General features: G+C 48.0%; 13 protein-coding genes across 13 annotated transcripts; 5 read left to right on the plus strand and 8 right to left on the minus strand.

The window, feature by feature from the left end:
* Positions 1-44: 44 nt before the first annotated feature.
* Positions 45-1,813, minus strand: J056_002738 (Pre-mRNA-processing protein 45; the record flags this gene model as incomplete). Its single annotated transcript, XM_009272003.1, has 2 exons — positions 45-1,737; positions 1,782-1,813. The coding sequence occupies 2 exons, from the start codon at positions 1,811-1,813 to the stop codon at positions 45-47; spliced, it is 1,725 nt and encodes a 574-aa protein (XP_009270278.1).
* A 34-nt stretch (positions 1,814-1,847) lies between these two features.
* Positions 1,848-3,791, plus strand: J056_002739 (T-complex protein 1 subunit alpha; the record flags this gene model as incomplete). Its single annotated transcript, XM_009272004.1, has 6 exons — positions 1,848-1,884; positions 1,948-2,013; positions 2,061-2,114; positions 2,170-2,201; positions 2,252-2,589; positions 2,633-3,791. 6 exons carry the CDS (start codon positions 1,848-1,850, stop codon positions 3,789-3,791), a joined length of 1,686 nt encoding a protein of 561 aa, XP_009270279.1.
* Positions 3,792-3,892: 101 nt separating this feature from the next.
* On the minus strand, positions 3,893-5,293 carry J056_002740 (uncharacterized protein; the record flags this gene model as incomplete). Its single annotated transcript, XM_009272005.1, has 1 exon — positions 3,893-5,293. One exon carries the CDS (start codon positions 5,291-5,293, stop codon positions 3,893-3,895), a length of 1,401 nt encoding a protein of 466 aa, XP_009270280.1.
* Positions 5,294-5,733: 440 nt separating this feature from the next.
* Positions 5,734-7,785, plus strand: J056_002741 (Adenylyl cyclase-associated protein; the record flags this gene model as incomplete). The annotated part of the gene is made up of 3 exons (XM_009272006.1): positions 5,734-6,167; positions 6,236-7,286; positions 7,339-7,785. 3 exons carry the CDS (start codon positions 5,734-5,736, stop codon positions 7,783-7,785), a joined length of 1,932 nt encoding a protein of 643 aa, XP_009270281.1.
* Positions 7,786-7,914: 129 nt separating this feature from the next.
* Positions 7,915-8,751, minus strand: J056_002742 (Putative methyltransferase BUD23; the record flags this gene model as incomplete). Its single annotated transcript, XM_009272007.1, has 1 exon — positions 7,915-8,751. One exon carries the CDS (start codon positions 8,749-8,751, stop codon positions 7,915-7,917), a length of 837 nt encoding a protein of 278 aa, XP_009270282.1.
* A 329-nt stretch (positions 8,752-9,080) lies between these two features.
* Positions 9,081-10,226, plus strand: J056_002743 (uncharacterized protein; the record flags this gene model as incomplete). The annotated part of the gene is made up of 2 exons (XM_009272008.1): positions 9,081-9,113; positions 9,162-10,226. 2 exons carry the CDS (start codon positions 9,081-9,083, stop codon positions 10,224-10,226), a joined length of 1,098 nt encoding a protein of 365 aa, XP_009270283.1.
* A 145-nt stretch (positions 10,227-10,371) lies between these two features.
* Positions 10,372-11,413, minus strand: J056_002744 (uncharacterized protein; the record flags this gene model as incomplete). Its single annotated transcript, XM_009272009.1, has 4 exons — positions 10,372-10,674; positions 10,726-10,967; positions 11,014-11,247; positions 11,302-11,413. 4 exons carry the CDS (start codon positions 11,411-11,413, stop codon positions 10,372-10,374), a joined length of 891 nt encoding a protein of 296 aa, XP_009270284.1.
* Positions 11,414-11,574: 161 nt separating this feature from the next.
* J056_002745 (RNA (guanine-9-)-methyltransferase domain-containing protein 2) lies at positions 11,575-12,453 on the minus strand (the record flags this gene model as incomplete). Its single annotated transcript, XM_009272010.1, has 1 exon — positions 11,575-12,453. The coding sequence occupies one exon, from the start codon at positions 12,451-12,453 to the stop codon at positions 11,575-11,577; it is 879 nt and encodes a 292-aa protein (XP_009270285.1).
* Positions 12,454-12,491: 38 nt separating this feature from the next.
* J056_002746 (Tuberous sclerosis 2 protein-like protein) lies at positions 12,492-18,266 on the plus strand (the record flags this gene model as incomplete). The annotated part of the gene is made up of 5 exons (XM_009272011.1): positions 12,492-13,900; positions 13,949-16,544; positions 16,590-17,180; positions 17,235-18,196; positions 18,248-18,266. 5 exons carry the CDS (start codon positions 12,492-12,494, stop codon positions 18,264-18,266), a joined length of 5,577 nt encoding a protein of 1,858 aa, XP_009270286.1.
* A 65-nt stretch (positions 18,267-18,331) lies between these two features.
* On the minus strand, positions 18,332-18,950 carry J056_002747 (uncharacterized protein; the record flags this gene model as incomplete). Its single annotated transcript, XM_009272012.1, has 2 exons — positions 18,332-18,851; positions 18,898-18,950. The coding sequence occupies 2 exons, from the start codon at positions 18,948-18,950 to the stop codon at positions 18,332-18,334; spliced, it is 573 nt and encodes a 190-aa protein (XP_009270287.1).
* Positions 18,951-19,015: 65 nt separating this feature from the next.
* Positions 19,016-19,717, minus strand: J056_002748 (C-8 sterol isomerase; the record flags this gene model as incomplete). Its single annotated transcript, XM_009272013.1, has 1 exon — positions 19,016-19,717. One exon carries the CDS (start codon positions 19,715-19,717, stop codon positions 19,016-19,018), a length of 702 nt encoding a protein of 233 aa, XP_009270288.1.
* Positions 19,718-19,914: 197 nt separating this feature from the next.
* Positions 19,915-20,368, plus strand: J056_002749 (putative prefoldin subunit 2; the record flags this gene model as incomplete). Its single annotated transcript, XM_009272014.1, has 3 exons — positions 19,915-19,954; positions 20,003-20,226; positions 20,276-20,368. The coding sequence occupies 3 exons, from the start codon at positions 19,915-19,917 to the stop codon at positions 20,366-20,368; spliced, it is 357 nt and encodes a 118-aa protein (XP_009270289.1).
* A 53-nt stretch (positions 20,369-20,421) lies between these two features.
* J056_002750 (Vacuolar import and degradation protein 27) lies at positions 20,422-21,942 on the minus strand (the record flags this gene model as incomplete). Its single annotated transcript, XM_009272015.1, has 2 exons — positions 20,422-21,351; positions 21,403-21,942. 2 exons carry the CDS (start codon positions 21,940-21,942, stop codon positions 20,422-20,424), a joined length of 1,470 nt encoding a protein of 489 aa, XP_009270290.1.
* Between the last annotated feature and the right edge of the window lie 152 nt (positions 21,943-22,094).

Below are 22,094 nucleotides of genomic sequence, written 5' to 3' on the forward strand. Positions count from 1 at the left end.
AAGGATATTCATACAACACAGGTCATTTATAGTTAAGAAGGCGGTTAAAGATGGTCGTCTCTAGCTTTCTGACGCTTGCGAGAGTCAGCGGGAGCTTCATCGAGACCTCTCTTACTGCTTTCGTTGTTACCTTGGATGGCCTCGTTGAGGAATTGATCAACACCGAATGGGTCGACGTCCTTTTCAAATTCGACAGGACCTTCACGAGATTGTTGCAAATCAGCGCCCTCGAAACCTTTAGTAGTTGCACCTAAACCAAATCTATCATTATCGAGTGCTTTATTTACGCCATCCTCAGTACCACCGCCGACGATTTCATCGTCACCATCCTGATTTCTGTGCTTGTAAATTGCAGCAGCAGCGCTACTACCGTGAAAGAGGGGTTTATCATAGAGATTATAAGCCTCATCATCGCCGAATGAAGGATTAAGAGATTCTTTGTTATAGAGACGACTATCAAACATGGCCTCTTTGGACATGGAAGGTTTGGCTAGACCTAGGGCAACTTTCTCGCTGACGTCTCTATTTTGCTCACGTGCCATTTGTTTTGCGCGCTGCTCGTGCCCCATGTGGCTAATACGCATTTCGCGTTCGCGTTCGGTGCGTTTTTCTCTTCTCATCTGCTCGCGTTGACGGAGAGCGTGGTCATCGCGAACTTTGTCGTTGTCGCCATCGTCGCCATCGGAGTCGGAGCCGGATGCCGACGCTGAAGCATCCGAGTCGCTACCGTAAGCAGCGAGGTTGGGCATAGACGATCTACCACCACCACCAACACCAGCACTACGCTCCTCGCGCGCTTTCTGCGCAAGCTGACGTAGTGATTCTTCCTTGCCGAGTTTCTCTTTCTCGGCGAGACGCTGCTGCATGACGTTACGCTGGCGGACTTCATCGCGAGCATGTCTCTCGCCTATAAAGAGTGCTTCTGAGAACTTGGCAAAGTTATCGTTGATTTGAACATCCTGCAATCCACGCCCATCCGCTGCGAGACGCTTATCGAGGGGGATAGTATAACCTTTGTTGTTCTTCCAGTTGGAGATACAGGGAGGGATCATCCACTCTTTCTGCTCGGCAGCGGTGGCTTTGCGAGGGGGCGAGCGGAGAATAGGTGGGGGTGGAGAAGGAGGGCCTCTTGGAACTTTTTTGTGTTTGAAGCGGGGTGGTTCGAGTGGATCTTCGACAGCGTCTCGAATTTGTACCACACGCTGCGTACCTTCGTTGGGAGTGTAGCGGACATACTGAGCCGCATTCGCTTTTCCACCTACATCTTTGCTGTGAGCAGCTTTGATTTTGTTACCGACAATCTTCTCAAGGGCTTCTTTGGTCTTTTGTGTTGTGTCAGCGACGGCGGATTCCGAGGGACGGTCGAGGTCCGTAGAAGCACCATCCGAGCGCTTGGAGAGAGGGAGAACGTCTTGGAAGGACGACTGGATGAGATGAGCGTGCTCACCACGGTTCTGCTTGGCAATTGCGTCGTATTTCACCTGACCAGAGCCATCGACAGTGAGAGAGAGGGTTTTGGAACTCTTTGCCTTCTTGCGGCCGAGATCAAGGGGATACTGGGCGGTGTGGCATTCGGGGTAGGCACCGCCATCAGCAAAGTCCTGGGGAGTGCTGGGTTTCCAGGAGTGGCGGTGGAGATAAGGAGGAGCAGAGAAGCGTTTGGAGAGAGTGTGGTGGGATTGCTGGGAGTGGTCGTCGTCGTCGTCGTCGTCGTTGAATCGTGGGGCGGGGAGTACGCTGGGGGAAGTTTAGTAAGTGCTATATGAATCCCAGAAACTCACTTGGACAAACCAGTGGAGAAGGCAGTCGACATTTTTACTAAACAATTACTTGAGAATTACTTGTGGATGGTGGTTATAATAAAACGATCAAGTGAAAATAAATGTGACTAGTAATTCAATAGAGGGGTCCTTCTAATAAACCAATCAAGGTCATTCATCGCTCCAGATCCAACATCCTCGTACCTCTTAGGTGGTGAGCGTGTATCTGGGAATGAGATTCGCCAGCAGAATGGTGAGTCTGGATAGCCAGTGACACAGCCACTAACCACACACCACCAGTCAGATCAGCCTTGGCTATTGCCAATGTCGTTAAATCCTCTTTGGGTCCCGTAGGTGTGTATTCCCTTCTCAAACCTTCCAAGCCTGGCTAATTGGAATTGATGTAAAGGACTTGACAAGATGATGGTGGATAACATTGGAGTGTGTGGCTGTCTATTTCTGGCTATTCCAGCTTACTCTTGGCTTCACAGGATGTCACAATCTCAAACGACGGTGCTACCATTCTCTCCCTCATCGAGACTGAGCACCCCGCTGCCAAGATTCTCGTTGATTTAGCCCAGCAACAGGATAAAGAGGTCGGCGACGGTACCACCTCCGTCGTCATCGTCGCTGCTGAACTCCTCCGTCGCGCAAACGATCTCGTCAAGAACCGCATCCACCCAACCACTATCATTACCGGTTACAGATTGGCGTGTAAGGAGGCTTGCAAGTTCATGCAGGACAACCTTTCCTCCAACGTAGACGCTCTTGGCCGCGAATCCCTCATCAACGTCGCCAAAACTTCTATGGCTTCCAAGATCATTGGGAGGTGAGTTGTGTCAGTTGTTTATATCCAACCCTAACAGCCACAGCGACGACGAATTCTTCGCTAACATGGCCGTCGACGCTATGCTCGCCGTCAAGACTATCAATCCACGCGGTGAAGTCAAGTACCCCGTCAAAGCTGTCAACGTCCTCAAAGCACACGGTAAGAGTACCACAGAATCACTCTTTGTCAAGGGTTATGCACTCAACTGCACCGTCGCGTCACAAGCTATGAAGACGCGTATCGCTGGTGCTAAAATTGCTTGTCTCGATATCAATCTCCAGAAACAGCGCATGCACATGGGTGTGCACATCACCATCGATGATCCTGCTCAGTTGGAGGAGATCAGGAAGCGTGAGTCGGAAATAACCCTCGAGCGCGTCCGCAAGATTATATCATCTGGTGCAAATGTAGTACTCACTACGAAAGGCATTGATGATCTCTGTCTGAAGGAGTTTGTTGAGGCTGGTGTAATGGCAGTACGTCGTTGTCGCAAGGAGGATTTACGTCGTATTGCCAAAGCTACCGGAGCCAGTCTGGTGTCATCCCTCGCCAATCTCGAGGGAGAGGAGACATTTGAATCGTCTCTCCTCGGTCATGCCGAAGAAGTTGCACAGGAGCGTATTTCTGATGACGAGCTTATTCTCGTGAAGGGCACCAAGATTGTTAGTGCTGCGTCAGTCGTCTTGCGTGGTGCGAATGATTACATGCTCGATGAGATGGAACGTGCTTTACACGACAGTCTGTGTGTCATTAAGCGCACACTCGAATCAGGTCACGTCGTACCAGGTGGTGGTTCAATCGAAGTTGCGCTCTCTATTTATCTCGAGAACTTTGCCACTACTCTTGGATCACGTGAGCAACTCGCCATTGCGGAATTCGCTCAAGCCCTGCTGGTTATACCAAAGACATTAAGCGTTAATGCGGCTAAAGATTCGACAGAATTGGTGAGCAAGTTGAGAGCATTCCATAATGCAGCTCAGTCTGCTCCACATGGTGACCCTAAGAAGGATTTGCAGAATTATGGCCTCGATTTGCTTGGTGGTGATATTAGAGATAATGTTAAAGCAGGCGTACTCGAACCTACCGTATCTAAAATTAGATCTCTCAGGAGCGCCCTCGAGGCTGCCACTTCTCTGTTGCGTATCGACGACGCTATCAAGATGGCTCCAGCGGAGGCTGCTGACGATGGACATGGTCACTAGAGTGCTAAGTTTGTTGAAAGGCAAGACACATAATTGCAAATTAAAAGAATTTGTTACAAAAAGATTAAAAGTTTTTATATATTTCCCATTTTCTCCCTCAATCAAACATAAACAAAGGAATTTGGTACAAGGGGTTTAGCGAGAGCGACATGGCGTCTAAACTCTTCAGTGAGGACGTAATTGATTTTGTACGTGTGGTACGTGTGGTACGCGTGGCACGTATGGTTGACATAGCCCGATCTCATCTGAAAGCAGTTTGTGTTAAGTGTGATAGTACCACTAGTGAGACATTTCTCGAACAGGCCCATAATAGTAGCGAGAATGCGACGTGCACAACCACCTGGAGCGAGATTGTGACGAATGTGTTGAAGCATTTTGCGTCGATTGATCCCTATACATCGATTGCAGGGGTCGCTACACCCTTTCATGCCCGTGCTTGGTGAGTTACGAAGGAGAAACTGCACGAGCTGATCGAAAGCCATACCATCACCAATTTGCACTCGCCGGACAACCATCAGCTGGAGGGGGAAAGGGAGAGGGTTCGAGAGGGGCATGTAGTGGCTGTTTCCGTTGTGACTTGTGTGTCCGGTGTAGCCTGTGTATCCATAGTATCCACAGTATTCCCCGTGTCCTACCCTCCTGTTGAGCCCCTCCTGCTGGCGGAGGTAGAGCTGCGAAAACATCTCGTTGAGGTTGCGGTGGTCGCTGTGCGTGTGTTCGCGTGTGTGCGTGCTTAAGCTGCCACTCACACCTGCATCTACCACACCACGCTCACGCTCACGCTCGCTACCTGGTGCTGGCGATGTTAGTGGTACGCAAGTAAATGAGTCGCGCCGAGCGATCTGTGGACGAGTGCGGCGCGGTTGCGTTGGTTGCTCTGCTTGCTCTGCTTGCAGCTGTGCGAGGGCATCGACGCTACCAAAGAGACCGTCGTCGCCGGTGGGAGTGCGAGCAGGAGTGTTAGTGTGTGCAGGTGCATGTCCATTAGCACGCCCACGTCCTTGAATAGCAGCAGCAGAAGCGGCAGCCTGTTGCAATTGCAAGCTGTGAAGGGGCCCTCTGCGCACAATGACGACATGTTCAGAATGCGTGTCAGACTGGCTACCAACACCAACGCCTGTACTCTCACTCCCGCCCAAAGCGTGACCTACACCGCGAGCGGAATGGCGGCCGCTCACCATCCCAGCCAACCACTTCTCCTCATCCTCCTCACCTACCCCGTCCTGGTCATCTTGGGAAGGAGAAGCGACGGTGATGTCAACGACGGGATACGACTCCAGATTGTACTGCGTAGGCGAGCGCGTTTGACACTGGCTGGGATACGTCGTATGTCCTACTCCACCCCAGTTGTGCGTGTGCGTAGGGTGGATCGTCAGGGTGTCGATCGCATCGATGGTAAGGTCCATGTAGAATGGGCGCAAGAGGTCCGCGTGCGTAGGAAAAGGCGTGGTGTGGTGCGTGTACATTGTGTCTGCGTACTCGATGTGTTGGATGTACGACATTTACGTGTCTTGAGTCTTGTCTTGGATAAGTTGATGTCTGAATCAAGGAGTAAAGAGGAGAGAGAAGAGGGATTAAAGAACAGAGAGTTTTGCACGCATTCAGAATTCATCTCCCACCGCCCCTCCACCGCTTGTGGAAATTGCAAAATTTCTTACAAACCTTCTACATCGGGAATCTGGACGTTAGAATATGGAAGATGTCGGATTTGAGGTATGGGAAGAATGTAGAGTGGCTATGAAAGGAAGCAGCGGTGGCAGAGTGATTTTTAAAGAGGGAAATTATGGGTATAAAATTTTGATGGGTATATGGAGTGCTTGGGATAGTGAGATTTATTGAGATAGAGTGGAATAAAGAGAGATAGAGAGAGGAATTATACTGAGAAATAGAAGATTAGGATTATGTAAACAACTTCCCTGACCCACCACCAACCACTCGAACAATGAAGACATACGAATGCTTCGATGGGGCTATATCGTTTGAATCGCCGGTGGATTTGGTGAATGGGAGTTTATTCAGGCAGGTTCCAGATACGCAAGAATTATATTTGGAGAGAAACGGCGAAGGTAGTGTGATAGTGGAGGTGCTCGAGCTGGTTCACGAGGCCAAGACGCTGGAAGAGGCTGGAGAATACCACTTTAAATCTCTAGCCCACGATAACGAGACGGAGGAATACGAAATACAGAATATTACCGTCATTAGCGATTCCAGCTGCGTCGTCAAAGGCCTTCAAACGATAGAGAAGGCGGGAGTGATTGAGAATATCCCTATAAACCTCAATGTCCTCAGAATCGCAGGGAAATACGATCTGGTCACGCAATTTAACAAATTGGCGCACACGCCAATCCACGTCAACGACTACTCGCTCTTCTACTTGTAAGCGTCATGAGCAATATTTTAAATTTGAATTCGGTTATCAAGAGACTAGAGTGTACGACTGGCAGGCTGGAGGATATTCTATTGGACAGCAGCTTGTTGAAGCAGGCTGGCAGCAGTGGCAGTGGTGCTGACACCGTGGCAGGTTCAGAGCCGGCACCAGCGACAGCAACAGCACCGCCAGCAGCCCCACACACTCCACCACCAGCCATCGCAGACTTCACCAACCTCCTCAACACCCACCTCTCCCCTTTCACCGTTCTCTCTGCTGAAATTGGCGGCGAAATCCACAGCCAATCACAGAATCTCGAGTCTCTCCTGCAGAAGACTCTGTCCATCGTCCTCACACCTGCCAGCCGCTCGAAGCCTCCGACAAACTTGTCCACCTTCCAGAACTCGCTCTCGCCAATCATCACTCACGTCAACAAGATTGTCCAATTGAGTGACTCAGCACCCAAAGCTCTCCAGTTGCCCCTCAAGGCTGTCGCTGAAGGTGTCCCTGCCTTTGGCTGGTTTACTATCGCCCCCAAGCCAGCGCCATACATCCAAGACTTCAAAGACGCGGCTCAATTCTACGCGAATCGCGTCATCAAGGAGTTTAAAGGTGGTGACGAGAGGATGGTGCAGTGGGTGAAGCTTTTTATGGGGCTGTTGGAGGAACTCAGGGTGTATGTCCATAAGCACCACACCACTGGCCTCAGTTGGAACGAGAAGGATGGTGTGGCGTACGAGGAGTATGTCAGTGGTGAGGGGGGTGATAAAAGCTCTGATGCTACTCCTACTAACAATTCCACTCCTCCACCTGCTCCTGCTCCACCTGCTCCTGCCCCGCCTGCTCCTCCTGCTCCCACCTCAACCTCCACACACCCTCAGTCTCCCCAACAAGGCCCCGAAGCAGTCTTTGCGCAGCTCAACAAAGGCTCCGACATCACAAAAGGGTTGCGCAAGGTGGATACTGAGCAGATGACGCACAAGAATCCGTCGCTAAGAGATGCTGGCAGCACAGAAAGCACCCCCAAAAAGCAGCAACCGCCTATCGCTGCCAAGCCAAAGTCGCTCACACGTACCACCTCGAGCCACCCTCCTAAGACACAACTCGATGGCCAGAAATGGTTTATTGTGGGTAGTGTGTCTTTATCATGAAGAAATCCTTATTGATATATACTTTCAGGAAAACCACACTAACACACCTCATATACTCATCGACGACACCAAGCTGTCGCACACGGTGAATATCTTCAACTGCAAAAATACAGTGGTGGAAGTGAAAGGTAAGGTGAATGCGTTGAATATGGTGGGATGCCACAGAACATCCGTTTTGCTTGACAACCTCGTCTCCTCACTGAGTATCACCACTTCACCCAATTTCACAGTACAAATACTGGGCGTGGCGCCTACTGTTACTGTTGATGCTACTGATGTCGGTCAGATATATCTTAGTAAGGGGTGTATTGAGGCGGACACTGAGATTATTACCGCTAAAACCTCGTCTGTTAATGTTAGCTTGCCTGATAATCAAGAGGACGGCGAATTCGTCGAGAAACCGATACCTGAGCAGCTCAAGACTGTTGTCCGTGATGGAAGGCTAGTCAGTAGCGTGGTGGAGCATAGTGGGTAATATATCCGACCGAATGAAATAAATGAATCAAATATCCAAATATCCAAATCAAAACAGCCAATACGTATCATCTACTCAAAATCAAGTCATAAAATAAAACAAAACAGCCAATAAATATCCTTGAGTATGCTAGAAACCATCTCTTCTCTTCCTGCCTGTGTATTTGGAGTCAAGGGGGACGCCCTGTTTACCCTTCTGTCTCTGAAGGTGTTTCTTGTGGTTGATATGGTCTTTAGCGGAGTGTTTGATGTTAGTGCGTGGGGGACGATGTGTGGATTGTGATTGCCTGCCGACATTGCTGACAGTGCCAGTTTCAGTCTTGGCGGCTGGCATCTGCACCTCCTTTCCACTAACACCTGCGAACAAACAGAGGTAGAACTTCTTCGCTTTTCTGCTATTAGGGTAGTCTACCACCAGTCCACCGCTAAAACCAGCCTTCTGAGCGAATCCCATAATAAATCCCACCTGGTCGTCTGACTCTGGGTAAAACTGGAAGACTGCCCTGCTGCCTCTAGAGAGAGCAGCATAGAGCGAGTTAAAGAAGCGCATTAAGCGGCTTCCTGGGTTCGCAGAGGTAGAGTCTGCGTTGCAAAGCCACTGAAGGACAGATATGGATATAGCGCCGTCGAAAGAGCCCGCACGAACGTGCACTCCGCTGCCTATATCGCTGAGCATCAGGTCGCCTTCGAGGTCCCTCTCTAGGGCTATAGATAGCATGCTCGGGGAGATATCACAGCCCAACCAATAATGGCCCTCCTCGTCGAGTATTTCCCCACTCAAACCACTGCCGCAGCCAATATCCAGTAGAAATTTAGGTGTTTGTCCGTCGTTATCCCCTAGCAGCTCTAACGCACGGTATGTCATCTCCGCTTGGATTTGCTGCACACGCGTATTAGACGTGTATTTTCCAGCCTCGCTGTCATTGTAGAATATCTCAGGCGGCGCTATGTGTTCAGGACGGGACATGTTGCTTCAGCTGTTGGTGGTGGTTGATTACTCTTGCTATCGATGCTAATCACTCGTGGTGCTGCTGTTGCCGGGATTGTAAAGTTGATTGGTATTCTACTCGGCTTTTTTATACTCTTGCGTGAGTTGCGGAAGCCGGAAGATTTTCACGGAAAGAGAAGTCAGTAAGAGAGTAAAGGTAGTATGACACACGCTGCGCACTCTGTATAATCTACAGACCACACACCGCCACACTCCCGCACTCCCCCGAATATCGCCGCTTCTCCCGCCATCTCCCACCGCCAAAAATGGATACGCACCCAACTCAAAACGGTCATCAGCTAATTTAAATGTTACGCAACGCCGCTTCCCAGACAAGCAGAGTGGGTTGCGCGTAGATTACAGACGACGTCCATCTCATACGACTCCAGCTCGCCCGTGGATACGCCAGCACTGCTACGACCACCGCCCGCGAACCTAGCAGATTCGGTGGTATTTACAATGTTACGCTGATCCCTGGTGATGGTGTAGGCAGGGAGTTAACCCAGTCTGTCAAGGAAGTCTTCGAGTCTCTCAACGCACCCGTCCAGTGGTCTGAGTACGATGTTAGCGGGGAGACCAACGCGAGTGAGCCACAGTTCCTCGAAGCCGTTGAATCGATCAAGCGCAACAAAGTCGGTCTCAAAGGTATTCTCTACACTCCTCTCGAGGCCAACGCGCACAACAGCTGGAACGTAGCTATGCGCCAATCCCTTGACATTTACGCTTCCGTCGTTCACTGCAAATCCCTCCCAGGTTTCCCTACTCGTCACGCTGACGTCGATTTCGCAATCATTCGCGAGAATACTGAGGGAGAGTACTCCGGTCTCGAGCACCAGTCGTACCCAGGCGTTGTAGAGTCTCTTAAGGTCAGCACTGTCGCCAAAGCAGAGCGCATCGCTCGCTTTGCCTTTGACTTTGCTATCAAGAACGGCAGAAAGAGAGTGACAGCAGTGCACAAAGCCAACATCATGAAATTGGGTGACGGTCTGTTCCTCAACACTTGCAGACGCGTAGCGAAGGAGTACGAGGGTTCTGGTGTCACTTTCAACGACATGATCGTAGATAACACTGCGATGCAACTCGTCGCTAAACCTCAGCAATTCGATGTTATGGTCATGCCTAATCTTTATGGTAACATCGTGTCCAATATCGGCGCTGCGTTGGTCGGTGGACCAGGTATCGTGCCGGGTGTTAACATTGGCGCTGATTACGCTCTCTTCGAACCTGGTTGTAGACACGTCGGAATGGATATCATGAACACTAACAAGGCTAACCCTGCCGCTATGCTCTTCTCAGCTGCTATGATGCTCAGACACCTTGGTGTGTCTAACCACGCTGATAAAATTGCTGGCTCCGTTTATCAAGTCGTCCGCGATGGTAAGGTTAGAACAGCCGATATGGGAGGTAACTCCAACACGACGGATTTCACCCACGCCGTTATCAAGAACCTTTAAAGGAGTAGAAATTTATAGAAGTCAGTTCACTTAACACACTCAGTACACACAACACACACCCTACACACAAAACTTAATGTAATTATTTCAATTCCAATTCAATTCACTTTCTTGCGTTATTTTTGCATTCTTCTCGTGAGAATTCTCACTTGTTAGCCCTGCGTCTGCGAGTGTTTCTCAGCTTTTCTGACGCTTTGAGAGGTTTCTGTGGGGGTTTGGGGATGTCGTTGTGTACTTGATGACCCTTTTCATCAATCTCATCACTCTCATCACCCTCCTCGCCAAGCACCGGCTCAGTAGCCACATGAAGGGCGTCTCCAGAGGTGTTACAAAGGCGCATAATGGGTGCTGCGATGGCCAGAGTGAGCGTTACAGGCCAGAGGCTGTACAGAGAAGGCTTCTGAACATCTTCTTCGGTTATGAGGTGGGTGCTGCCGTCCCTATCGAGCTGTGATTGTGTGTGAGTTTGCATAATAGGAGAAAGTATCCATCCACCCACAATAGACACCTCCTCTCCATCCACCACACAATCGATGAATATATCGCCATCGTCACGCAGAGGTACGCGACATCTGCGCTTGCCTGAAGAGAGAGCAATATTGCGCACACGCGCAATCCTTTTGACGTCTTTAGTCGCGTTCATGCGTTGCACCGTGGCTTGCAAGAGTGCGGTGAGAAGGGCGAGGAAGGTGATAGCCGTGAAAAGACCAGGTCTGAAGCGAGCGAACAGGTAAGCGCCGCCTGTATAGATTTGTTAGAAAGATCACTGGAAAAGTGACACACACACCCTTCCAATATGGTACACCACGCTTCAGCCAGAAATCATACCTCTTGCGTGCTTCCTTGTTGCGCAGTATGCTGCCAATAGTAGTGAGACGCGTGTGTCGCTCTGCTATAGCCTTGTTGCCGGGATTCTTGTCGGGGTGGTTGGCGAGCATGGTGGAACGGTACGCTTTTGTTATCTCGGATGTGCTGGCTGAGGGTGATACATTGAGAAACGAGTAAAATGTAACCCCTTTGCCTGTATCGTTCGCGTGAGCTGGCCGGATTCATTAAACGGCATCGTCCAACCCACCTTCTCCCCGCTCGAGCTCAGCCACTATGTCAAATATCTCATAATCTTCTTTGTCCCATGCTAATACTGCTGCGAGGAGCGCACAGAGGAATACTAGCCATGTCAGCCTCATTGGGTGTTGGGTGTGCGTGGACAAGAGAGAGAAAGAAGACCATCAAAGTGTGGTATATTAGAGCTGTTTGTGATATGTGTTATTTTCTATGAAAAGATATTTATTCATTTCTATTGTTCCTGACGCGACTGAAGGACACTGACAACACTGAGCTTTGTTTATCACATTCGCTCCGAATCTGTGACTGTATCTGTGGCTTTTGCAGCTTTTTCATTGGCTTCCTCTTTGGCTTCCTTTGTGACCGTGTCACATTCTTTGCCCACCTCAGACTCCCCCTCTACCGCCGTATCCAGCTTACGCTGCGGGATTACACTAAAGAAGGCCTTCTGCCAGTCATTCTGCTTAATATACTCTGTTAGAATCTCATACACCTGGTTTACTGTAAGCACACGTCTGGTTGAGAGACGTATGTACTTTGAGATTGGCAGCGCAGCCACAGCCATTCCCAGACTCTTTGCCTTATCAACTGTGATGTTCTTGAGTCTATTGTGATCAACCATAGCGCCGAGAATGTAATGCTTGGAGGTGTCCAGTTCATCGAGCACGTTGTCTGTATCCGCTGTAAGATAAACGCAGTCACTGGGCTTATAAACCTCCTCCACGGCGCTATCTGTAAACGTTATTTTATCATCATCCCAGCCAGACTTGAGTGGATCGAGGCGCTGCTTTAGTCTGCCATTGTAAGATGTTACTTGGAGGTGTGTGGGTGATACTGTGTGCTTGTTGTGCGCGTAACACGTCGTGAGCTGATTAGACAGGCTAACAACCTCACGCTCCCCTTGTAGCTCATCAAACGCGCAATCTAACACCACGCTAACATTTGAGTGCTTTAATTGCGCTTTACTTGGGGCTTTTCTATTCGCCTGCTTCTTCTTGAGCTGCTGGAGATACTCTACGTCATTCTCCTCCCGAGCTTTCGCGATACGCTGCTTCTTGCGCTCTCTATCCTGGGCTCTACGTAGTGGCTTCTGCTCCGATATGCGCTGCTGCTTCGCTTGCTTTTTTCGCTGCGATTTCGATATTTGCTCTCCTTCAATCATCACAGCGAGGAAGCGAGGAGATGAGAGAAGATGTGGAGATGGGCTCGTCGAGCTCGCAGAAATCTTTCTTTAGCAGATTTATCTCCCCTAATCGTCTCGGCAGGCAGCCGTCGCATGCGCAGATCCCCTCATCGCCGTCATCCCACTCGCCGCCAATCAACATGAGCGAGGCGATCGATCTATTTGTTCAAGAGCCTTCATCGAGTCTGCTGTGGTCGCTGGTCAGTGCTTTAGATCCACAGGGCATGGATTACGCTCTCAGCAAATCAAATTTCAACTCAATCATCTCAATTAAGCAGTTGCTAATCAGCGATACAACTCCAACGAATATCAGAATTCCTGGTTTTCATCTCCTAGCCACTGCTCTACTTAAACACGACCCAGAGCCTAATATTCGTGTCAGCCTCTTTGTCGACATCGTCAGCTTCCCCTTACCTAACATGGACATTCCAGAGCTCGCTGCGAGACTTAATGCCCTCTACAACCTCACTAAATTTGGTAAAGAAGGCGGCCTGTACCCTTCCTTCTCCCATATTCTCCGCAGGTGGCTTCGCAAATCATGCCAAGCTTTATCACTCGACAGAGCCCAGTACCAGTCAATTCACACCAAATTCAACTCCATCGACAACGCAACCCTCATCCAGCGCGTTCATATACGCTTAATCACTCTCATTGAGGGCTACATCAAGTCAAATATCTCCCAAATCCGCTCGTCGAACCTCACCAAACTCGTTCTTGGCTCGCTCAACACTATCAACCCAATGAACCCAAACCCCGTTGAGACTCCCTGCGTTTTGCGCCTCCTCCAGTCTGTCCTTTCGTATGCCTATGTACCCAACAGTACCGTCGAGAGGGTCGTTTTCGCCCTATGCGCTGTTATCGGCTCACAGGCTCAGTCGCTACCATACCACAACAGCGAAGAAACGTGGGATGAGGCTGGTTGGTCTGTTTTGAGGAATTTGCTGCGTAGTCAGTGTGCCAATATTGCTGCCAAGGCTGTTCGCGATATTCCAAGATCCCAACCCTATCCTCCAATACAGGCTCATTTAGGCGCCCTCAAAGCTATCAGATTCTGCCTCCAGAAGGCTAAAGAGAAGGCTCACGATAAACAAGTCCGCACTGAATCTGGCGCTCCCAAATCTGCTCCTTCTTTTACAGGCGAAGAAGACTCTGTTAATGTCTTCACCCCTGTATTCGTTTATCCTGTTTATCAAGCTGCCCTTAAACGCAACTCGCCGCTTATCGATCAGGAGATCTGGAAGTTCGCAAAAGATTGGCTCGACCATCTCGACCAGTTTGAGATTGATGAGACAGTTGAGAATATGGAGAATAGTACAGGCTCGTTGCAGAAATTGTCTCAGGATTCGTCTGAAGAGGAGATTGCAATGGGAAGACAACTACTAGTGTCTTTATTGGAGGCTGGTGGAGATCGTGTGCATAAGTTTAGGTGAGACTGCAGATTTTACTCTACAAATTCCCCTCACACACCCCTCAGATACCCAGATCAAAGTATATTCAAGCTCTATCCGCCCCATCCCTCACCGCAATCGCTCAATGCACACGACTTTTCTGTCCCCCCACAACTCACACTCTACGCTACAATACTATCAAGGATTCAATACATTGCATTCAAAAAACGTCAAATGCCTCACGGTTTAGCATCGTTATTACTTGATCTATCATCACATCTCGATCCATCATCTGCACTATCGTTGATCGATTATCAGAAGGCGGCAGGTCGTTGCGATCCATCAGACGAGAGATGGCTGCACCATCTGTTCGATCTCGTACAGAGATTCTACCTACCCATCCCATCATCTACAAGCTCGATCGTATCTCCTCATCAACCTTTACCTGCAAGTGCCACTGTCCGTCAAGCTGTCGCGCATCTTCTGTTTGGAGTCACGTTCGAGTTGCTCAGAGATGTTGAGCGTTTCAGAGGACCTTTTTTGGAAAGATTGGCTGTGCCTCTTTTGGAGCAGACTATGGCATTCGAAACGGACACTGAAGTTGAGAGCATGGCTTGGGACTTTTTGTGTACGGTCGCTGTCATCGAGGCTGTCGAAGAGGATGAAGAGGAGAAGGAAAAGCGCGATGGCGAGGAGGATGGCAGGAGTGAGAGGAGCGAGAGGAGTGAGAGGGGTGAGGCTGACAGTGGTAATGAAACAGAAAAAAATGCCGAGAGCCAGAGCAGTGAAAGCAGTGATATATATCCACCTGTAATTGGTCATGTGGCACTCCTACCTGTCGATTTCTCCAGAATCAGCACACTACTCCGCTCGCTCGCGACTCTACCAGAGAGTGAGCCAGTAGGGGGTATTCGCAACTTACCTCAAAGCAAATCGCATCGCAGTTCAATCTCATCGCAATCAACCGTGCTGACAATCTCACCAGGCGAGATTCGGCTACCGACGGATGCGCCACGTACTATGATGAGCTTGGTGAGTGCACCAGCAGTACCGTCCTCCAACACGACATCACCGCATCGTCGCGCATCCGTCATGCACTCCACTTCGAGAGAAAGGAGCACGGTGAGGGAGCGCAATTCGATATCCTCCTCAGCAAGAGACATGTCAACTGGTCGACAAACGCAACCAACTAGCGCATCTGCATCTACATCATCATCACCTAAATCTGGACATGCTCAACTATCTGCAACATCTCCAATACGTGGTGTCGGAGCTGGAGGCGAGGAGCACCACTTTATCTTTCCTCCAACTCAATACCTCTCAACCAATCAAATTCGTTCTAAGGCTGTTGGTGCGGTTATCACCCTCATTCACATATTCGACAAACTCGCCTTTTCGCCACCACACTCACTCACTACTAATAAACTAGCGCGAGCACCCGCATCGAGACGGTGCATATTGATAATTAGGGAGCTGCTCAACTTACTCACACCACCAACCGAGGAGAGTTTAGATGGTGTTACGAAAGTCGTACCTAAGCTGAACGAGAAGAGGATTTCCCCAACGGCCAGAATACACGCCTTACAATTTTTCTTCCATTTGAGGGCTGATAGAGATTACAGAATATTCGCAGACTTCGATTTGGACGATGCACTCAAACCGTCGGCGGCTATACTCAAGCGCGTCCGACAGGATATTGGAATGAATGACGAGGAGAGAGGTAGAGGGAGGACGTCTAGAAGGGTAGAGATACGCGGCAGATCTCGTGATCAACTTGACAAAGATTTAGAGAAACGTTTACATGACCGAAACAGATCAACATCTCGTCCACCAACCACAGGGATGGCATCTACTGGTGCTTCGCAATTGCAATCTCCTCGTGATATGCTCTGGATGATTCCTGAACAGCTGCCGTTTGAGCTGACGAGGTCATCTAGACCTGCTGAAGGTATGGTAACTCATGATCCTGATACAGCCACCGACAAGCAGGTGCCACTACCCGTTAGTGAATATATCAGTACACTAGTGAAAATATTGGAATATGAGACTGACTGGGAAATTGTCAGTTACTTACTATGTCAATTACCTCTGCAATTAGCCAACAAGAATTTCTTTTCTGGTCCACGAGCAGCAGACTCATTAAGAGATTTACGTGGAGTATTGTGCAACGGTTTGCTCAAAGATCGTTTTAGCGAATACGTTCAATTGCCTCAGGGTATTAAACGCACTGAAGTCTATGCAGTCGCATATCAATCGCTCACAGTTTTGGTGGCATATCGCAGACTGTTCGACAAAAGCGCGCATGACGAAATGATCGAAGCGTTTCTTCAGGGTCTGTCGCGATATCATTCAACAGCTAGACCGTGTGTTCATGCTCTTGTGCTGTGTTGCTACGAGCTACAAAACTCCATGGTCAGGTATATGGGCAGTGCGATACAGAAGCTCTCTCAAATCATGTCGGCTGCTAGTATGGGTAGTCATATTCTCGAACTACTCGTCTCTGTTGGACACATGCCTACACTGTTCAGTAACTTTACAGAAGCTGATTACAGACGTGTGTTTGGTATGACTTTACAGTATATTCAATATCATAACGCCATCAATGCCGATCCTGGTTCACGTCCTGGTGGAATTGCTGAGCGCACGCTGTCTGAGCATGTGTTATCAATTGCTTACTATAATGTGAGTTGATATGTAGTTTGCAAGTATTTACTTATCCATCTGCAGATATACATATGGTTCCTCTCTATCAAGCTCAAAGACAGATCACACTACGTTCCAATCATTATACGTGGTTTACTCGTAGCCAATGAACATTCTGGCAAGATAGACGAACAGTCGGAAGTCTGCTTTGATATGATAATGCGCTATGCATACTCCAATGTTAATCCGCGCACTATTAGATCACCCCTTTCGGAGCTACTCCTTTCGCCGACACCCAATAGTTACACCAAGAAAGCACCAGGGACATTTAAGCAATGGATAGTGGGCAATGCTGTCATTTCAGTAGAAGCTCTCGATCGAGCGGGATGGATGCAGATTATTATAAGAAGACCATCCGGCTCGACGACGTTGCTGTCTAAGTTGGAGAACTTCTCTCTCGTCGGCTCGGAGACTGATCTGATTGATATAACGACAGTGAGGACTGCTCTTATGACGGGATCACTGCCTACGTCTGTGATGAAGACCAACAATGATCCAACCGTTTTGCGAGCACCTAATCTTAGTTTAGATAGTGATGACTACAATCTAGAGACTACGCTTGGAGAAGGTGTTGAGGAGAATAAGGAGGAGGGGTCGAAAGGGGGTGACAATGAGGTGAGTACGATGTGCCATGCACCACTCAAAAGCAACGCTAATCCAACACCAAAGCCGCTTGGTACGCCTACAGCTCAATCGATGCCTGGTATAGAATACACCACGCCACTTCAAGATTTAGTCTTGCCTGAGCACATAATGCTCCAGCTTTCCACATACCCAAACAACAATCCGACAGCAAGACCGATGCCGAATAACTCGACAACAGAGCGTTTCATTAGATCATTGGAGAGTCACCAAGTAGTGGATTCGCATAAGATAGGGGTCATTTTCGTTGGTAGAGAACAGTCAAACGAAGCCGACATACTAGGTAATACACATGGGTCACCACAATATGTTAGATTTCTATCAAAGCTTGGTCATCTTATCAGATTGAAGGGACATAATGGATACGTCGGTGGATTGGATAAAGAGCAAGATATGGATGGCAAGTACGCATACGCATGGTGGGATGATATAGACCAGGTGATATTTCACGTTGCGACACTGATGCCAAATCATCCACACGATCAACAGTCGAGATTCAAGAAAGCACATATTGGGAATGATTTTGTGAGGATAGTTTGGAATGGCAGTGGGCTACCCTATCAGTTTAACACTATCTCTACGGATTTCAACTACATCAATATAGTTATATCACCACATTCGAAAGGCGTACCAGTGCATAGAGGAGCATTTAGTACAAAAGTGCCACCAATTGGAGTGGCTATTGATGAGGACAACATTGATGAGTTTTACAGAGTTGAATTGCAGGTCCGAGAGGGAATGCCTTCGTTTGGACCGATTGGAGATTTCAAGATAGTTTCAACAGACGCGCTACCTGACTTGATTAGGCAGATGGCCTTGTTTTCAGACTTGTTGGCTCAAGTATATGTTCAAGCCGATCTCGAACAGGAGTTTGTGTCGAGTTGGAGGAGACGTCTGCAGACGATCAAGAGATACAAGGAGAGAGACTTGGCTGAATTGGATATACCACCGCCTGCTGAAGGCATTCTTGGTGAAGAGGTGTCGCGAGAGTGAGTGAGAGTATTTTGGGTAGAATATAGACTAACCATGTGTACGCATAGCTTCTCACGGTTCGTATGATTTGCATTATAAAAGGATCTACTTTTGCTTTGTTTTGTTATATTAGTAATACAAGATATGCAAATCTAATAGAGGGGTGAGACACTTCCAGGAGACATGGCAGTAAGTGGTGTCTCACTCCAGAACTCAATCCAGTCAGAAGAGCGTGAAGGGAGGAGGCCCATAGTGTCAGCCTTGTAAAGGCCCAACCCGAGTGCAACGATTTGGCAAGCGATGAAAGCAAGCTTCTGCGGAGTGAAATCGAGTTGCTCATTTGAGATGAAAGTAGCGTGTGGTATAGTTTGATTGATTTGGAATGGTCTGAACGTGCTTTCAACTTTAGTGAAGCCTTTCAACGCATTCCATATAGTCATAAATACGATTGAAATTGAAAATATCTGTATACCTGAACCAGACATGTACATCATGACAGCGGTAGTGAAGAGTGCTTTGCCAGGTGCGATGGCAGTCTCCCATGCTTTGTTGTGCTTTATGGATCGCAGCTCTAACGACTTTTTATTGGCTTCGTTGGTTTGCTCTAAAGAAACTTGGTTGTTGTTGCGTCGCTTCTTGATTGGCTGGTTAGGTATGTAGCCAGGTGGATCACTGGGCGGGTGTGAGTGCTGGGTCGTTGGGAAGCACATAAACTAACGACTTTGACTGCTCTGCTGCATTGTTGAGGTAATTTAAACTCCAATCAGACATGATGGTTGGCTATCTTGGATAATGAAATATCAATTTATTCTATACACTAATTCTCTTCACTCCATCTAGAACTTGCCGTGCAATAGATTCCCAATTATCTCTCTCCCAGTAATGAAGCTTGTTCTCCACAGCGTGTGGAGGTCTAGAGTAGAGAAGAAAGTATCCGCATAGCCGAACGGCAGCATCAGAGGGATCCAACCTCTAGCATACTCCATCGCCCAGCAAGTATCTGGCATTCTATATTGTTTCACTGTGCCTCTTTTAAGATGATGCACTGATCCTCTCGGATAAACCTCTTTAGTAAATTTATCTGCCTCGTATGCCCATTGTTCGCCTTCTAGGATGGAGAAATAGTCATCAGCTGTATGTCTACCGGTGTGTCCCTCTGTACCCAAAGCGGTACCAAAAATAATCAGGTACTCAGTAACCGAGGCGTGTATAATATGCATTGAGCCCATAGCTCCACCAGCGTTATTGAAAACCCACTCCTCCTTCGAATTTATGGTTCTGCCAGGGTACGCGGTGTGCAGTTGAGCGATAATATCGTCGATCACGCCGCGAGTGTCATTGTGGCGCGAGAGCGAGAGCGTAGCTACGTCGTGGAGTTGCGCAGGAGTGAATATGTAGAATTTGTCCAACATACCCTCCAGAACGCTCACTATGAGATAAGACAGACCAACAAGCGTTGCCAACACGAGGTACTTCCAGTGTGACTTGCTTTCTGGTTTTGATGTGCTTGGTGGACGGCGCGTCGCTGCTTTAACCATTTTGCTGGTGCTAGAATAAGCTGAGGTGGGCTGAGACGGAGTGAGGAGTGGTGCGTGCAGCTTGCAGCTCAGAGTGCAAAAATGAACTGATCGCAGGCTTGAATATTTGAAGCGTGACATAATAGCATAATGACAAGCTTAGATGTATGCATTTCAGCAACACTCTCTACCTCAATTGTTTTCTCTTTATCTACACCATGGCCTCGTCTTCTCAACAAAGCAGCAAATCAAATCAAGGTGAGTGAGTAGCCAGTCTAAGCCTTAATTCAACTAATTATGCTCCAGAAATATCCATTGAGTTTAATACTCGCCGTAACGAATTGCAATCCGTAGCACAGAAGATCGGCGAGCTTGAACAAGACGCAGAGGAACACGTGCTTGTGACGCAGACTCTCGAGGAAGCTAGAAAGGTGGATCCAGCACGAAAATGTTTTAGAATGATTGGCGGTACTCTTGCAGAAAGAACGGTGGATGAGGTGTTGCCTGCGCTCAACACAAATCTGACAGGCGTGAGTGTTGCTTTGTGTGTTAATCTCTCTATCTTAACACTCCCCACAGATCAAACAAGCCCTGTCTCAACTCATACAGGCTTACAAAACTAAAGAGAATCAATTTATAAACTTCCAACGAGAATTTAACATTAAGGGTTAGCGTTATTAGTGTATTGTAAACAAATTTAGTATCTTATCAGCTTGTTCATCTTCTTACCACCTCGAATCCACAATGGAGGATCTCGACTTGAGTGATTTAGTTGGTGTGCTGATTGATTGTCTGTTAGGTTTGCTCAGCTGGCGCCTATCAAGCTGCATAACTTTATGTGGTTGCACGGCCATTATTTTGCGGTCACCGCCATACTTGAACTGATCGGCAACAATCTTATCATCGTATCTCTGTATCTTGTATGCATCCAGTCTACCAGCCTTGATGCGTTTAAAGTTGAATGTGACGACGTATGGACCTGTGCTTGTGACAATGTTAGTCTCTTCACTCTCTCCTTGGTTGAATTTCGCAGGGGTAAATGATATTTCCTCATCCATGTACGCTACGTGCTCAGGCTTGAGTTGTAATTTATGTGGAACCGGTTTGGCATCTGCAGGGAATGACCTATCAAAGCCCAATGCACCTTGATATCTACCACTGCCAATGAGTGTATCGATTAGAAGAAGGTATGTCTTGCATGTAGCCACTATCCATCTGCCATCACTTGTGACATCTATTCCCATAATTGGATCTCCAAGTGCAGGTAATTGGGTCTTGGCATTCTTACCAATTTGGTCAAACAATCTAATGTCACCTTTATTTGATGCAATCGCCAGTTTACCAGAATTGGTCGTAGTTGCAGCTGAGAAATCATTCTTGCTTGCATACTGCTTGTATTGAGAGTCAACCATCTTATCATTCCCATTGAGACGCGGGTCAACTCGAAAGACTGCATTGTGGGATGTACCGATAAAGGTTTGATTTGGAGTCATTTGAGCGAATTTAGCGTCAGGGAGGAAGTTATTCACGTTTACACCGTCGTTCATTCGCCACTCATCCACAACCTTACCAGTTTCAATGTCGAGATTGTAAAGTGCGTTCTTGTTAGAACCGTCCATCATAACCATTGAGCGGTCTTGTCCATGAAGCATCATCTGTAGTGGGTTAATAAGAATCATAAAACTCAAAATAACTTTAAAACTCACCTGAGATGGAGTAAATGCCTTGCCATTTGGTCGAGCAATATTCTTAATGTTTCCGACGAAATCGACAGAATCGTCACCTTGTTTGTATACACCAATGGAGTCACCGCGTACGACAAAGGAACGATCATTTGTATAACCCATGGAGAGAAGAGAGTTCGGGTGTTTCTGAGGAGGTTCATCGGTTTCTTCATCTGAGACACCACCTCTAATCAACTTATCAGCCTCCTCGTCATCCTCATCATCCTGGTATTGTTGATCGTATTCCTCCTCTTCGTCTTCTTCGGGTTCATCTGCTTCATCTTCTACAACTAGCATTTCGACATCTTGATCATGAGACGCCTTTACAAACTTCTGCTCATCGTCTTTGGCTTTCTCCCAACTGGTCTCGTTGAGATGTTCCCACATATGCTGTGCGAAACGCTCACAATAAGCGATAAAAGAGTCAACCTGATAAAATCTGAGTAACCAGGTGTGAGTTTTACCAGAGTTGTAGTAATTCCACATGAAGGAACCAGTTTCGAGGTCATTCTTTGAGTTCATTGTAGAGTCAATTGGTTGAGTGAGCCAGAGTTGACCATTTTCAGGATTTTTAACGATTAGCCAGACTGCGATGGGGGAGTGTGAGTGTGGAGTGAGTTTAGAAAAATAACCAACTAACATAAAAACCTGCCAGCTTCTACAATTTCAATGTC

The sequence above is a fragment of the Wallemia ichthyophaga genome (assembly GCF_000400465.1).
Source record: "Wallemia ichthyophaga EXF-994 unplaced genomic scaffold scaffold25, whole genome shotgun sequence".
NCBI classification, from domain to species: domain Eukaryota; kingdom Fungi; phylum Basidiomycota; class Wallemiomycetes; order Wallemiales; family Wallemiaceae; genus Wallemia; species Wallemia ichthyophaga.